The sequence below is a fragment of the Ammodytes marinus genome, assembly GCF_949987685.1.
Source record: "Ammodytes marinus genome assembly, chromosome: 24".
NCBI lineage: Eukaryota > Metazoa > Chordata > Actinopteri > Uranoscopiformes > Ammodytidae > Ammodytes > Ammodytes marinus.
The window spans coordinates 14074294-14092019 of record NC_137228.1 but is presented as its reverse complement, the minus strand read 5'-3'; the positions used below and the strand labels follow the sequence as shown (position 1 = coordinate 14092019).

The following is a 17726-nucleotide window of genomic DNA, read 5'->3' as shown; positions in this document are numbered from 1 at the left end:
GTTGGGAATTAATCTAAATGGCGTCTGGTCGTATAAGATGTTTTGCAGGGCGGTGAGGGATGAATTCGTATTGTTTTCACATTGTGCTCGGCCTGTAGCTTCCCTTCCTGCAGAAAAATACAAAGCACACCTCGTCTGTCTCTATGTGTGCCATTCAGATCATCTTAAGTCACTGGATGTATTGTTGTATACCTCATGCAAGTCAGAAAATGAAGAAAAAAATAATTAAAAAATGCTATTCTATGTAAAAAGAAAGAAAAGCTATTTTGTATCTGTGAGATCTTAAATAAATCTTTACGTTGTTAAGTGCTGCAATCACTGTGTGACTTCTGTGACTTCCTCTACTGTAAAATCTTGACATGTCTCGCTGTTTTCAAGCATTATAAGATTGATTGAAGACATTTTAACACAAGTTAAGGCTTTAATTTTTACACAAAGAGAAGACACAGCCGGTTTTTTCAAGCACTGGTCAATTTTGAGATTTTTGCCTATTTTACTTACATGACGTGTCTTCTTTCATACTAGTATAAATCGAAAATTAAAATGTACATATAGGTTTTTATTTTATTTTTTACTAAACCTTGTCTGTATGCGTCTGTAGGCTATATTTCTCCTACATTTATTCGACTAAACCTTGTCTTTTTGCGTCTGTATATTTCTCCTATACAACAATTTTTTCAATACTCTAAAGCAGAAATCTCAACTTCTAAAGCACTTACATCAAGCAAACTTTCCACAATCGTTGTTAGCACTATTCTGAAGGTTATTACAATAAACTGTGCTATGTTGTTAATTGTACCATTTTACAAGCGGAACCTTTGTTATTCGCTGTGGTTTGACGTCGGTGTAAGACTCCCTAAACACACAACAGAAGACGGACGGAAGAGCGGACCCTCTTGCCTCAAACGTTTGTAGTTTTAAAGTATTAATTCTGTTGTTTTTGTATTTTTTAACGTCTCCGATTGTGTTATAAGTTGTTGTGGTAGAACTCTTACTGAGCTAGATTCAAATATATGAGATACACGTGCATCCTTAATCAGCTGCCTTTAATTAACTGGCGAAACAGGCGACTTTTAACTAAACATTTCTTAAATTAATCTTTGCAGTGCTTATTTACTCGTAAACTGATCGCCGAATTAAAGAATAGCTTCTAAAAATTTACAAAATGTTTGAAACAGTATAGCAACTGTAGTAGGCCCTCTCTAACGTTATGACACATTCTAGGAGTAGGCTACTGTTTAAAGGGACACTGTGTAACATTTTAAGTAATTTATTAACTTAAATCAATATCCTCATTCATAAATATGTCTTTATTGGTGTAAAATCACCTCTGCCAATAATCTGAATTATTCTCCTGATCGGAGAATTACAAATATTAATATTATATTTTGTACATTGTGTGTGTGTGTGTGTGTGTGTGTGTGTGTGCGCAGGCCAGGGTTACAGGAAATGTGAATTGTTAGATTAAGGGTCAGGGGGAAGCTTCCCACACGAAATGTAAAGTTTGGAATGTACGTATAGGAGCAATCAGGAAGATTTATAAGCGTAGAGGAATGCATCTTTCTACGAGCCTAAACTAGAGATGCATCTGAATCTATTTATGCATCTGAGTTGCATTAGCACAAACTCAGATAAGCGTAAAGAGCTAATGGTTAATTTATTGGAGCTGTCCAGCATTGTTTCTGTAAGGAGCCAGGTCAGACATCCTGGCGAGATTCCTTAGATCAATTTATGGCGTCAGGACATACTATCTATGGTCAGGACATACAGGTCAGTGGGATGATGCTTTAAACATAGTATAGTATGACGAAGGTGTTAGAAAAGTAGGCCGTGTCCAGATAGTCAGAATTCACCAATCAGGATGATTAAGGGCAGATCTAGAGACTGACCAACCAGGACATCACGTTTTGGGGTTTAAAAAGGACCCACACATGCAGAAAAGTTAGTTGTGATATGGAATTGGGAAAACTAGGTTGGCCGACCTGGTCTGATGCAGGCTTGAGTTCTTTGTCTTAAATCAAGTCCGTTTTTATCCACCTCAACTCATCATGTCCCAGCAGATCTTTCAAACTGCACATTTGGAAACCAGCCCAGACACTTCAAAACGTTGGAGAATGTGTGCTAAGAAAGAGAGGGGAACTTTGAATCAAGATATTTGTGAATGGACTTTGTTTTGAATTGACCTGCATCCACTCCTTCTAACCGCTGGCATCTGAGTTCCACTTCCTATGGCCATAAAGTTACTGATTTGGTATCTTTGCGATTTCCAAATTGGCGTGAGTCAACCTCTGAAGCGTTGCACTGTGTTTCAAATAGCGTCTGACGAGAAATACTTGGTTTTATTCCCTGAAAACAGTCTCATTACGGATCAGCAAGGTGGTGATTATGCGGCCAGGACGGCGTCTGTAGCGCGACTTTTACACATCTCCCTCACATTCCTCAGAGGAGAGTGATTAAGAAAAACAAGTTTGATAAAACAGAGAGTAAGGCCGTGTGTTTGGGTGTGGTGGGCCAGTGGAATCCACTTCCAGGCTCCTGAGTTTGTCCAACACAATGTAGCCTACAGCTGTGAGAGAAAAGGCTTTGATTTGAAACCGCAATATGACCTTCCTGCAATTTTCAATTTCAGGAAGGTGAAATTTTTGTAAAAGGCTTAAAGTCTAATATGGGTATGTATGTTGCCTACACATCATATTCTACTCAAGCTCAAGAGATTCAATTCAAAACACTTTTATTGATTGTTCTAAATGTTTATTCAGGTTAATGTGAAGCTCTGTGATTGGATTTATCTCTGGAGTTTTTCTTCAATCTGTCAGTTTTCTGTTCAAAGTAAAATAACTGAATATTCTTCTAACACTTTTAGACTGAAGATTTAACCTTGAACTCTGTGATTTGTTTTTTGTTTTTAACTGAAATTCATCTTGGGAGTCAGGAGTTCTCTTTTAAAATATTTTTTGATAGAGTTTTTTGAGAGTCTTGTACATTTGACTTTTTATCAAATAACCAGATATCTTCTTGCACAGCTGTTAATTTTTTCATTCACTTAAAAGTTATAATTGTCAAAAAAGAAAAATTATTTCAACTAATGTGAATCTTTCGCCTGTGTTTAGTCTGAGTGGTACCTTGATCCTTTGCCATGTGGACCCCAAGCGAGCGCCCAGGCAAACCCCCCAGTGAGTTCCTCCTACAGCAGCCCTGGCTTCCTGTGAACATCGACGGCTGCCCTCTCCTCATTAAGAGCTGGTTTGGAGACATAGAGTACCACATTCTGCTGACGGACATGAGCTGTGTCTGGGAGGAGAGGATGTTCCCAGACACCATCGAGGGAAGAGTAAAGGTACATGATGATTTTCAGACTTGTAGAGCAAGTGTTGGACAGTTTATTAAATTTTTTGGGGTCTTCATTGTTGTTTTTTGACTTCCGAAATAAATACATTTTCAATTCAATTCAATTCAATAATAAAAAATACCGCCTGGCAATTGAACTGTATCCCTCCGCGAGACATACAATTGCCCAATGGTGAAGGTACAGTGGTGGGTCAAGAAGAGCAAAAGAGCAAAATAAAACAGAAATTGCTTGTAGGCCTATTTGTTTACTTGCTTAGCGAACCGAAAGTAGCAAAACCGAAAATAGCAATTATTGGTAAATACGCTGCTTTAAAGAAGGTGTTGAAGCAAAATAGTTGATTTCATTATTTGTTGAATATTTTGGATTTGTTTATCAATTCTGAGTTGTTTGTTGATTATTTAAATGATTTATGAATTAATGTCGACTGGTTGGAGGATAGGACGGTGCGTAAAACAAACACCGCCCAACAATTGGTATGGCGAGTGCGGCTAATCAATATCAGCTGTGCCCAGTCGGGGAACTGTGTCTCTCTCCAGGTAGGCAGTCGCACTGCTTTTAGACTGCAGCAAATCGTCCAGAAAACATGCGAAAATATCGATTGCCAGGTAACGCACCGGCCTGTTTCTCCTCCAATCTGGTAAGAAAAGAATGCCTTATTGTCTGTTGAGAAGAGGAATAAACAACCTTAAAACAAAAGGAAAAGTTGTGGTTAATCTGGGCGCGTCTAGCAGCGTGTATCCTGGAAACCTATTGAACCCAAAAGTATTGCACTTTTAGAAGGTAAAGCTCCTAAGAAGCTTCAAAATCATTCAAGATCACCAGCAACTTAGGGTCATAGTAACGTCTCGCCTCCATAATCTATTGAATTCAGTTTCTGCTAGATTTAAACTTAAGGCGATATAATTCACAATGTGTGGGTCACAGTAACCTTTTCCTTTGACTTCCAAAATCTAATCAGTTCTTCCTTGAGTCATGGTGGACATTATGCAAAGTTTGAAGGCACAACATTTTTTTATTTCTATTTTCTTTTGATGCATAAATCCATTTCTTTCTTGGTCCCAGGAGCTGAACAAACGGCTGCGAGCTCCAACCGAAGCTTTCTTCTCCCACCTGAGACAGGTGGCCCAGCCGTGTCTGACAGGAAGTGATGTCACACAGGATGGCGAGGCCCAAATCTCTCTGAAGCGAGACCTCGGTACCGAGCGAAGCCTCGGTGGACACATTCTCATGGACCTAAAGAGTGAGCTAGCAGGTCTGCCTTTCTACTGGAGTTTCCACTGCATCCCTGCCCACGTCACTTTGGTACGCTCCATGTTACACAGCTCAACTTTTTACTGAGTGGTAGAGAATTGAACTGGTGATATTTAGTTTTGTTGTGTTTTTACCACCCAGTAATAGTGTCTTTCTTTCAAAGTTATTTTTATTACATTTCATAGTTGAAGCCCCTGTAAAACCAAATGTTATTTGGGGAGTTAGTTGCATTATAGTAAAGCATCTGAAAAGAGTTTGGTCTATTTATCAATACAAATGAAAGATATTGTCATTTAATTTTGATATACTTGGCGAAAATGTTGTTTCTTTGAGGCGTGCTATGCTCTGGTTCTTATTACACATTAAGTATGTTTGATCAATCACAACAGTTTTCTGCCCGAACATTCATAAACATTAAAACAATTACTGTTGCCATGGAACCTGTTAGGGTAATGGGGGGTTAGGAAAGTAGTATGTATGGTTATGGTAAAGATAAGTTTCCAGGAAATGAATGTAAGTCTATGTAAATTCTCCCAGAAGTGACATACACTCACTGGCCACTTTATTAGGTACACCTGTTCAATGGCTCATAAAAACAAATAGCTAATCAGCCAATCACATGGCAGAAAATCAATGCATTTAGGCATATAGACGTGGTCAAAACAACGTGCTGAAGTCAAACCGAGCATCAGAATGGGGAAGAAAGGGGTTTAAGTGACTTTGAACATGGCATGGTTGCTGGTGCATGGCAGGATGGATACATACTTTCATGTTGTTTACGCCAAATTCTGAACCTGCCATCTGAATGTCGCAACTGAAATCGAGACTCATCAGACCAGGCATGATTTTTCAATCTTCTATTGTCCAATATTGGTGATCCTGTGAGAATTGTAGCCTCAGTTTCCTGTTTTTAGCTGAGAGGAGTGGCACCCGGTGGGGTCTTCTGTTGCTGTAGCCCATCTGCTTCAAAGTTGGACGTGTTGTGTGTTCAGAGATGGTATTCTGCATACCCTGGTTGTAACAAGTGATTATTTGAGTTACTGTTGCCTTTCTATCATCTCAAACCAGTATGCCCATCCTCCACTGACCTCTGACTTCAACAAGGCATGTTCGTCCACACAAATGACGCTCTCTGGATATTTTTCCTTTTTCGGACCACTCTCTGTATGAAAACCCTAGAGATGGTTTAGAGTGAAAATCCCAGTAGATCAGCAGTTTCTGAAATACTCAAACCAGCCCTTCTGGCACCCTCAACATTGCCATGTTCAAAGTCACTTAAAACCCCTTTCTTCCCCATTCTGTTGCTCGGTTTTATCTTCAATAAGTTGTCTTGTCCAGGTCTACATGCCTAAATGCATTGAGTTTCTGCCATGTTTAGTTATATGTGCTGTTGTCCCTAATAAAGTGGCCGGTGAGTGTATGTAACCTTGTGTGTTTTCAGGCGTGTGTGCAGCTGATGCGCCCCCTGATGGCCATGACTCACCTGCTGCAGCGGCAGGCGGAGCAGCTCGGAGGTTTACTGACCAGGAAAGACCAAGAGATCCAGGACTACAGAGAGAACGGAGCCACACTCAGCAGAGGTACACACACACACACACAGAGCACACAAAACACACACACACACACACACACACACATACACATACACTCAAGTACTGCACTTAAAGGTTGAGTCAAGGATTCTGGAGAATGTTTGTCAAAATCAGTTAATATCTCCTCATGAACCACTAGTTGTCCGTACGGTGTGTGCGCAGACAATGAATTCACTCTTAAAACACAGCCTAGTCTCTGTAAACGGGCAGGTTGTTAGAAATGGCTGCCCCCTTTGTTTACATACCCGTTCACCATCTTATAGTAATTTAAATGTTGGTGCACAGCCAGTGGAGAGGGTTAATGTTGTGTATTTATATTTGTTTGAACGCAGAGCGGCTGCAGACAAAGGCTTTTGAGGAGCAGAGCTTCAGAAAAGATTTCATAGCAGAGGTGAGAGGACACATACACACACTCACTCACTCACTCACTCACTCACTCACTCACTCTGTCTCTCACACACACACACGCGTGTGTGCACGGCTTGCTGTACGGGCCTTGTTTCCTGCTCGTTAACTGTCTGTGGCGAGAACCACATGATAAATCTCTGCGGCCGTTGGATCCATCTCTCTGTCTGAAACACAAGCCGCCATGACACACGCTTTCAAGCCACTGTGTTTTACTGCCGACCAATCAGAGAGAGGCTAGGCTGTTTACTGTATTCGGGTGTGGAATTTCTCATCTCTGACTTTGTCGACCCCTGACTCCGTCTGTGTGTGTGTGTGTGTGTGTGTGTGCGCGCGCGCGTGTGTGACTAATTGACTGACTGGGAATTTCAGATATACCTGTGGAATTTTTCATTTTAAAGGCACTCCCTCTTCGTCTATATTTAGTTCAGTTTTTTCTTCCATTTCAGTGTTGTTTTTCTCTAGACGGCAGCTAAAAACATTGTTTTCTTTTCAAGCACTGGTCAGAGTTTTGAAAAAAACTAATATTGAGATAATGTCTGTTAAAAGATGGTTGTATAGGAGAAATATACAGACGCAAACAGACAAGGTTTAGTCAAATAAACACCTGAATGTACATTTTGGACCTTTTGATTTATACTACTATGAAAGTAGACATGTTATAAAAGCTTGTTATGGAAGCCAATTAGACAAAAATCTCTAAATTGACCAGTGTTTGAAAAAACAATGTGTTTGCCTTCTGCCTTATCTTGCCTTAAGATTTATTCTGGATATATCTTACTCTATCTGGTGCACGTTTTATTCCTGCCTTGCTGATGATAACGGGTTCAATTGTCTGTGCTATTGTGAGATCTTAACATAGATATATTCTAAAAGGCCCTTTGTTCTTTGAGTCTGTCTACAAAGGAGACACATTGTTTAAATGTCGATCAGTGACCTTAAAAGGTGAACGCGATCATAGGGAAACTTCTTTTTTTAGCAGGAACACACCTTTAGTATAATTCCCAGTCTGTCTGTGTGACTCCAGTTGTATCACTTGGTGGTTTTTCACCGAGGAAACCAGAGTTGTTTGTAGATGCTGTTTGTATAAGAGGACAAACCAGGAAGGAATCTCCTATTAACCCATTGATGACTATGGCGATCTAGGATGCATGTCCTTAATGCCTGAGGGTTTTCTGAAAAAATTGTACGAATTGTCAAGTCTACCAAAACCTTAATATCTAAGCCTGTGTAGCACATAGAAACATGAAATAAAATACATTTAAAAGTTAAGGTTCACAGGTTTTATTTAAACATGCTCCCTTAGCGCTTACAAACCAACGAATATTTCTAAAAATCGTCAAAATTAGATGAATTAGAAAATGATTAAATATTGTTAATAAATAGATGCAATGTGTTGTGTGATTTTCGTCAGTAGTCTATAGTAGACCTTGATTCTGCGCACCAAACGCCACTAACTGTTCTGTCGCTGACATAGCCGGCGTATTTTTTTTATTATTTTGTTTAATTTTTAAATTTTAAATTTTTTTGATTGACGTGATTTTCGGCAAACCACACAACTTTTGGGTGGTCACGTGGTCTTAAAAAAATCAACAAAACCCACCTCATGTGTAATTGAACCAATGACAGTGCATTCTATGCTGGGAATGCCATGAAAATTAGATAAAGTAATAATGCTGCGCGACGCAGCATCAGGCAGGAGAGCCAATGTGGCATCGCGCAGCAGCCGTCATCAATGGGTTAAAGTGAGTCTTGCTCATGGAAAGTTACATGGGGGTCACACAGTCTCCGCTCTGTTTTCTACCTCTTAGTGAACAGTAGAAGAAGAAGAAGAAATGTTGTGCATTGGATCAAAGTCTTTCGCTCGTGGCAAATTCCACCGTCCTGCGACAGACCGAAGTCCACTGAAATAAAAACTTGTCTGGGAAAAATGTCACCGGGACGCGTCAAAGGGAGAATCACAGACTCTGTGTGTGTGACTGTGTGTGACTGTGTGTGTAAAGGCGTTTAGCGTGTGTGTGTTGTATTTATCTATCAGGGTAGGGCCTCTGCAAAGTTTTGTTTGTGTCTCTGTCTGCTAAAAATTCCAACCTTTTTTTGACTATGAACTAATGCTGAGATCATCAGCTAATCAATTGGTCTTTAATAGACACTGCAGGCGAATGGGATAAAACAGATGTAACTTATAGACATCATCATGAATATTTGCCAGCAGCTGATAGCTGACTTTAAAGAATGATTAATGATTGTTCAATATATTCAGTAATCAAGTAAATAACATTAGGATCTTTTTATTTGACAAAAACACACTTCCTCAGTGAATGGATTTGCTCAGTTGTCAACACTTGACACAAATAAATAACTAAGTACACTAAGAAAAATAACTAGTTGGTAGAGCTTCTATGTTGTATCACTAACTGGCTGCTCACTTCATATTTACTGCACCGACATTACTGTGGTGTTGGTCCAACTCAGAGTGGATGAGACTTCTTCCCAAAATCTTCCCTTTAAAATAAAGTGTGTATAAAGGCCCCATTAGGCAGATCATAGCCACAGACTATAACACAGACTCTGTGTGTGTGTGTGTGTGTGTGTGTGTGTGTGTGTGTGTGTGTGTGTGTGTGTGTGTGTGTGTGTGTGTGTGTGTGTGTGTGTGTGTGTGTGTGTGTGTGTGTGTGTGTGTGTGTGTGTGTGTGTGTGTGTGTGTGTGTGTGTGTGTGTGTGTGTGCGTGTGTGTGTGTGTGTGTGTGTGTCCCTCCCCTGTTCTTGTAAAAAATAAAAACAACTTTTTCTTCCTCAAACTTGAACTTCTGTGACATTTACAGATATTTACAATCCTGGTGCCAACAGAGAGCAGACAAATATCTTCAAAAATCTTCCGCTTCATCACCCCCTCTTTCAACATTTGTGTGTGTGTGTGTGTGTGTGTGTGTGTGTGTGTGTGTGTGTGTGTGTGTGTGTGTGTGTGTGTGTGTGTGTGTGTGTGTGTGTGTGTGTGTGTGTGTGTGTGTGTGTGTGTGTGTGTGTGTGTGTGTGTGTGTGTGTGTGTGTGTGTGTGTGTGTGTGTGTGTGTGTGTGTGTGTGTGTGTATTTGTGGTCTTCCCTTCCCCACACCAAGGGAAGTGACAGTGAAAGAGAGACGATGATGACAGACGCAGGAGCCCCTCCCCAGCCCGTCACCACACACACACACACACACTATAGACACACACACACACACACACACACACACACACACACTCCACCCATCTCAGGTCAACATTTACATGGGTGGAATTAGCATGCGCTTCCCACTGATACACACACACACACACACACACACACACACACACACACACACACACACACACACACACACACACACACACACACACACACACAGACACACACAACTTGGGGCAGGCTAAAGCTGGTCATGGAGCTCAAGGATGAAAAAAAAAATTATTGAATCTTTTAAGGATCACATCAGCTTCCCTTAGTACCTAAAATTGGAGTGTGTGTTTGTTGGAGAGAGTGCGAGCTTGTGTGCATGCGTGTGTGTGTGTGTGTGTGGCGGTGTCTGCTTGTCCACACAGAGCCGGCAGTGACGCATGCATTTGGTTTTTCAGAGCTGTGTGTGTGTGTCTACAAGCATATTTTACTAGAAGCTTTTCTGGAAAATTATACTTAAATAATCATGTTTATCTCAATTTATGAGCTACAGAATTTGTTGAGCAAAATGTAACTTAAAGAAATTCAACAAACATAATAAATTACTAACAACAGTTAAACACAATATACAAATTGAAGAAAATGGTGTGTGTGTGTGTGTGTGTGTGTGTGTGTGTGTGTGTGTGTGTGTGTGTGTGTGTGTGTGTGTGTGTGTGTGTGTGTGTGTGTGTGTGTGTGTGTGTGTGTGTGTGTGTGTGTGTGTGTGTGTGTGTGTGTGTGTGTGTGTGTGTGTGTGTGTGTGTGTGTGTGTGTGTGTGTGTGTGTGTGTGTGTGTGTGTGTGTGTGTGTGTGTGTTTGTACTGTCTTTGCAGCGAGTCGTGCAGCAGCGCCACAGTTGTCAGCTCTGAATTGAATTGTCACTGTTTGGGAACGTTGCCCGCGGTTTCACAGCTCCACGGCAACCGCGCAGTAGCATAGCGACATGTGACAATTAGTGGCCACAACTGACCAAAGCATCTCACTTGAGCTGCACACAATCACATAATTGAGCCAAAATGTTGCCAGATTTTGGCCAAATTTCCTATAAATAAAATGGAGGTCTTAAAGCCTCTGTTAACCTGGTCTAAAATAGTTAGACGTCAATATATGATATCAAAGATGGATGTCTCAATAAAGATTTTACCAAACAGGTTGAAAATAAATGTTCAGAAATAATATAAAAATAAATTAAATTTGAGACCGTTTGACAGGACTGTGTGGGTGTGCCAATATCAAATGGTCTCCACAGCAACATACATTGTTTTTATAGGACGTTCGGTTAGAGAACTGCCGTGATTGGTTCAAAATACTTATTGTGTCATAAGAACCAGAGCATAGCCCACCGCCTCATCTAAACCTGAATGTCTGTAAAGTTTATCAAACTGAAATGACAATATCTTTAATTTAGATAGATAAATATGCCTATAACTCTTTTCAGATGCTTTACAATCATGCAACTAACTGCACACATTTCAAAGCTAGAAGGATTTTGTGGATTTGAGTTTACAGGGACTGTAATAGACGAGAATCAATAATAAACTATTTCCTATTTTACATTGTAGAGATGATGTGCAGTTTTCTGTCTCCAGTAATAACTCCTGTAATGATTATGTCGCTAAATGCTACGTAGCTCTCCACGTGAAGTCACATCCTAATATCTGCTCAACCACAGAGGCTCTAAGTTAAGAGCATCGGCCGGAAATGTCAGTTTATTCATCCAGCAACCGCAGAGACTCAAGCTTTCCAAAACACACACTTTGACTCTTAGCAGACAAACGTGACCGAAGGAAGAAGCTTAGATAATAATCAGTTTAAACACAAGAAAGTAAAATAATTTATTAAAGTTTCAAAACATAATAGCACAAGGGTGAATCTACGGCAGAGTATTAGGGCCACAGGAGAGAAAAATGCTCTGGTATGTACTAGACAAAGAGGGCCCACTGTAGCAAGCAACATGCCTGTTTACAGAGCCTAGGCTGTGTATTAACATTGTACTGCATACAATACAGACAGGTAGCTGATCAGTGTTCACACATGTTCACAAAAATCATTCTCCAGAATCGCTGACTGCACCTTTAAACATCCATTATCTTCCACAAAAGGCTCTCTAGTCTGAGAAAAACAATAACATACAGGAGGGAATGGGAGGAATTCTCTTTTCTTCTTCTCCTTAGTAAATCATTGACTGTTAGCGGTAAACAGCATCAGTGAGCCGCTCTTTATCTCACATACCTGAGGAATCCAGGGGCTGGGTAATGAGAGGGGTGGTGGGGGGTGAACTTGAATATTTATATATTCTCTTTCCTGGCCACAATATCTAACCTGATATTACTGGTAGGGCCGTCCCTGACTCAGAATGTACTCAGTCGAATCGAGCAGATCTTGTTTAATACATTTGCCTTTGTTCCCATTTGTATTTACAATTGGTCTGTTCAAGATACTATTAGTCAATTTAAAATAAGTGCATCAGAGTTAGATATTTGTCCTTCTGTCTATACGAAAACAATGGAAAAAGGAGAATTAGATAACTGAAACGTCGTTCAGGTTAGGGATCTACAGAAAGGACAAACTTAACGGCCTTACGTGTTTTTATACATAGTGGGCGTCCTGGGGAAATGCACCTGTTGGAAGACCAAGAAGAAGAAGTACTATAGAATAAATAACTAAATACATCTTCACCTCCATAACTTGATATTGTGGAAAGACAGACTTGAGGCAGTGGTGGATGATGCCATCTTTAGTAACTAGCTTTGACGACATCCCCCTCTGACATTTATAGACTGAACGCATGAGCAAGTGAAAATAATCATTAAGTTCGGCCTTTTGCTTCTGAGCAGTTTGTAAGGAGCAACAAATCAACCATGTACGGAGAGTGGATCCTCCTCTGTCAGTTGCACACAGTTTCCATAGGCTTGTCCCGTGCCCTGTCCCTGTAATTAGGCTTCTGTGGCCGGGCTGCTCCCGCCCCAGCCCAGGCCTGCACCGCTGCACTGTGGCGTCCCGCAAAGACATCATGGGCCTGTGAGCAACATGAGAGCAACAGCACCACCAGCGCAACTCTCTGTTTTATTTGTGACACTTAATACTTGTTGTTACGTGTTGATAGGTATGTCTTGACGGTCAGATGTGAGATTTTAAAAGCTAAAAGGAAATATACAAGTGATATATTAATTTACTTACATTTTTTGCTTGACCTTCCTCTCTTTAAAACGTGTAGGTCTGATTTGTGCGACCAGCGCAACTCTCAAATGTTTTATTTGTGACACTTAAAAAAACTTGTTACACCTCCATGTAGCGCTTACTTGTGGCACGTTGTAGTTTGGTTTATTTGAAGCTATAGTTCTGATGGGATTCCTGTTGTTCTGAGTTTGTACCTTCATGGTTAAATGCACTTACTGGAAGTCTCTTTGGATAAACTTCAGCTAAATGTAATGTTATTGTTACATGTTGATGGATATGTCTGAGGGTGAGATGGGAGATTTTAAAAGCTAAAAGAAAATATACAAGTGATGTATTAATTGACTTAAATTTTTTGCTTGACCTTCCTCTCTTTTAAACTTGTAGGTCTGATTTTTGAGTCCGATACCAATAGTTATGGGGATTAAAATCAAATTTACTGCCAACTAATTATATTTTGTTGAGGTAACTGTAATTGAAATAGTTTTAGTATTAGCCTCAACACTCTCAAATCTAGTGCAGAGTTGCCTTGGAAATTTGAGTTTTATAACTTTTTTAATTTTTACAGTCCCTGCGTTCCAATACCCATACTTCTCTACGATTTAGTATGCCAGAAAAAGATTTAGGATGTCCCTATACATGCACGTCAATTGTAATATGCTGAAAATACACAAATGCCCCATTAACTCCGATAGCATTTTGGAGTATTCGTCTTTATTCTTGCCATTTCGCGACATAATGATAAAAAAAATCTTCCTTGTCTGATATTTTTCCCCCTCCTGTGGCCGTAAAACTCTTCAGTACTTTAGTATGTAGTGTAGTAAAAAGAAAAAGTATGTGATTTGGAATGCAGGGTGCGTTTCTGAATCAAGATTGTGATTTTTTTTTCTTGCCCTAGTGGCCAACCTACCAAATGCCGCCCCACAGCAGAGCCTCATGTGTGGGGAAGGTGATGAGAGAAAGGGTCCATGGCCGTCTGTTGATGTTTGTCTATTATTAGCAGGTAAATAGTTCTGATTTTAGACGGGCTTCTGTTGTTGTTGTTGTTTTTCTGGCGAGGGTTCTGGTGCCGGAGAGTCTCAAACACCAGAATGTGTGTTTTACCCTGTGTTGTTTATTTGTTTAGGATGCTCACACTCTTCTTGGTCGTGTCACTTCCGTTTTCCTGACACATACAGTGGGGTTAGCGTCACCTTTTTACAGAGGCAATGGAACCATGGGAGAGGTGGACAAAGAGGGTTAGTGGGGCTATGATATTTTGCTTGGTGTGTGTCACACAGTCTCACTCCCAACGGTCTTGGTGGCTGGAGAATCCGCTGTGAGCTCAAATATTGCGGCTTTTAGTATAAATATAAACAAGTGTTCTCTGAAAAAAAACCGTATACTCCACCTTATAAGTGCTCTAAAAGAAGTGAGAAAAAGAGACTTGAGGTTTTATTTTATGTTAGAAGTTTAAGTCAAACACTTAAATGTTATCTCAAAGGGTGTTTAAGAGTGAAATAAATGTGCAATCATTTTTGAGAAAACAAGAATCGTATGAGAGAATCGTGAACTCAATTCTCATGAAAACAAAATTGTGATCGACATTTTAGCAAGAACAATGCAGCTCTATCCTCCTCTATCCTGGTTTCAACTACTGTTCCAGGACTTTGTTCTGCTAAAGAGCAGCGAGGAAGTGTACAGAGCGTCTGTACGTCACACACAAGAGGTTATTGACCTGCTGTAATCACCTTTTTATACTTCCCGTCTGGCCGTGAGATTTGTTCTCGCCATGCGGAGACTCTTACACCTTCCCTGAAATACAGACACTTATAGAAGTCCATCTCTGCTAATAAATAAAGTAAAATACATATGTCATTGTAATCCAACTGTTTGTAGACTTAGTTTATTGACCCAATAGAAACATTTTAACTGGAATTCCAAAATGTATCAAGGAAAAAAAGACTTCTTGCTAAAAAATCCTGCCATATGTATAGGAACACAGCCAAATGATTCTAAATCTAAAGTGGAAAATTCCCTATTTGGACAAAAACTTCCATAATGATACCAGAGTGTCATACCCGTCTCATAATTGTGACTCACTCTCTCATCAGTTCTGGTTGAAATGGGTTTCCGTAGAGACCAGAGGGTCAGACAGTTGGTTTGAGCTTTTCAGGGCAGGCGGATGAAACAAATTGAGATTAACGTTTCAGATCAAATAATGTGAAGTGAGCTGCAGTAACAGATCAGGAGAGGGGGAGAGGGACGGGGGCGAAAGTGAATAAAACGAGAGAATAAAGTGGGCTTTCTGCTGCGCTCTGTCCCCCTCAACACATTGGTTTCTCTGTGCCCAAAGCAGAACTAAGCCTCACCAGAGCATTTACATTTATTTTTACGATATCTAAACAAACAAATAACAAAAATAAATCAATGCGAAACCTCCAAACCTGACCAAAGTGTGTTTAGGAGCCCCTCTGCCCTGACAGCGAGCGCGAGACCACCAATTTCTCCCGGTCAATATTTGAGGAGCTAATTCGGAGAGTTTGTCCTCTCCATTGGGGGAAAAAAAGCAGGATTTGGTGAATAGTGAGTGTTTTTCTACGCGTCGGCCGTGCGTTTGCATAATGTCGCAGGAGTTTACACGCACCCTTATCTGTCAGGCTTGTGGTTGAGGGACCTGTGTGTGTGTGTGTGTGTGTGTGTGTGTGTGTGTGTGTGTGTGTGTGTGTGTGTGTGTGTGTGTGTGTGTGTGTGTGTGTGTGTGTGTGTGTGTGTGTGTGTGTGTGTGTGTGTGTGTGTGTGTGTGTGTGTGTGTGTGTGTGTGTGTGTGTGTGTGTGTGTGTGTGTGTGTGTGTGTGTGTGTGTGTGTGTGTGATATACAATTTAATATAATTTGACCAGTTTGTGTGTGTTTCAGTTGTTCTTGCGTGCGGCTTTACCTGTGCCAATAATGCAGCTTTGATTAGAAGCTTATCGCAGCCTCAGCACGCCCTGCATCACGCCCCAGACATGTGACTCTCACTGCAGGGCCATAAAACAAACAGCTGAAGTGTCAAAAGGACACTTTCAAGTTTGAAACTTTGCCAGTTGATTACTGACATTAAGACAATATTTTTTTGTATTTTTTTCAGAAATGTTTTTTCAGAAATGTTTGAATAAATCTGTGAATTTGGTGTCCAATGATTTTACAGAAACATATTTTTTCATTTTATAAATAAAAAAAATACTACATACAAGTCTTAAAAATGCGTTTTCTACATGTTTTTAAGGAGAAAATTGCTCATAAATCAGACAGTGAACAAATCCTTCTGTAATAACCTTCAGAATAGTGCTAAGAATTATCATGGACGTTTTAATTGATATAAACATTTGTGTACATATTTTCTGAATAATTTTCTCCTGCTCGTCAGACTCTTCCATTGCTGACAGGTGAACATCAGGAGGTTCTGATTTTTGACTCCGCCCTCCGGCAGCTGTATGCTTCTGTCATCGCTCACGGCAACGGAACCAAACGTAAACGCCGACCGTCCAATGAGGACGAGCCGCCATCCGCAGAAGAACCAGACCTCAACGCGACTAACGGTGAGTTTGAAACCAAATCTATATCTATCGATACATGTAGCTGGACTGCAGGGGTAACTAATGATTCATTTAATTTAATGATCTATAGTGAAAACAATTTTTTGTGTGTTTGTTCTGTACTCTAGCACTTTTCTAAAGGGGTAAAAATAAAGCAAACAACAAGAGATAATGGAACAAGATTTTTCAGCAGGCAACAAAACATTGAAATGTTTGAGGAGGGAAAATCTGAAGGCATTTCCAACTTGACAACTTTTGCAGTTTGTGTCCTAATAAGTTATCTCAACAAAAGATAATTAGTCTGCTCAAATGTTTTCCTTCAAACTAAAACTTTAAAAATCTAGTGAAGACAGTTGCCTTGAAACTTTGACTTTTTTAACATTGTTGTTTTAACTATGAAATTACCTTCTTTAACATTTCAAGAATATAATGCATATGAACATATTGCTTCTAGTTTCTGAGTGACTGTGTCCTTGATATGCAGGTGTGGCTGTAGAGCAGGACAGAGAGGCAGAAACACCTGAAGCCACGACAGAGCAACCGTCCTCTTCCGTTAGTCGTTTCCCGTCTCTACCGGCAACGCCTGAACCCGCACAGCGACCGCCATCCAGACCAAAGAAGAAGAAAGTCGGACTGTTCAGATGAGCCCAAGGAGCAGTAGGGACACACACACAGATGAACTGCATTACAAATGTTATAACAAGTCTTATTTTAAAGCTTTTATTTTGAAGAAGACTTTTATAGTTTATTTTTATATACTTTATTGTAGGACGATATTAATCCGAGTTAATTTTTTAGATCTACAGCATCCTACAATTTTGATGCGAACAATTTAAAAAAACAAAAAAAAAAAAAAAAACAATAAGAGACTTTTATAGTTTGAGACATTGAAGCTGGTTTTAATTAGATTTATTCATTTTATATTACATTGTAAATAAATGGTTTTAGGATAGGTTTTGGAGAATAAATTCTGGATTTTTAAAGGAAACAAGCTGTCGATTAAAGATGTAAATAATCGTTTTGTTTTTGTCCGTTATTTAAACCGGAAATGGATAATGATATTAGAGGATGTTTTAAGGATGATTTAAATATGTTTTCAGTGTTTTGTATTGTGGAAAGAATATTTTTCATTTGAGCTTTAACACAGTGACTTGAACTTTTATCCAAGTTAAAAGCTATAGTGCGTAACTTCTGTTGCCACCATG

The 17726-nt window shown here is 39.9% G+C and overlaps 1 protein-coding gene across 1 annotated transcript; it reads left to right on the top strand.

The window, feature by feature from the left end:
* Positions 1-845: 845 nt before the first annotated feature.
* nhej1 (nonhomologous end-joining factor 1) lies at positions 846-17531 on the top strand. The gene is made up of 7 exons (XM_080053291.1): positions 846-907; positions 3111-3337; positions 4412-4651; positions 6042-6180; positions 6525-6583; positions 16353-16524; positions 17006-17531. The coding sequence occupies exons 2-7, from the start codon at positions 3137-3139 to the stop codon at positions 17164-17166; spliced, it is 972 nt and encodes a 323-aa protein (XP_079909417.1). The 5' UTR covers positions 846-907; positions 3111-3136; the 3' UTR covers positions 17167-17531.
* The last annotated feature ends 195 nt before the right edge of the window (positions 17532-17726 follow it).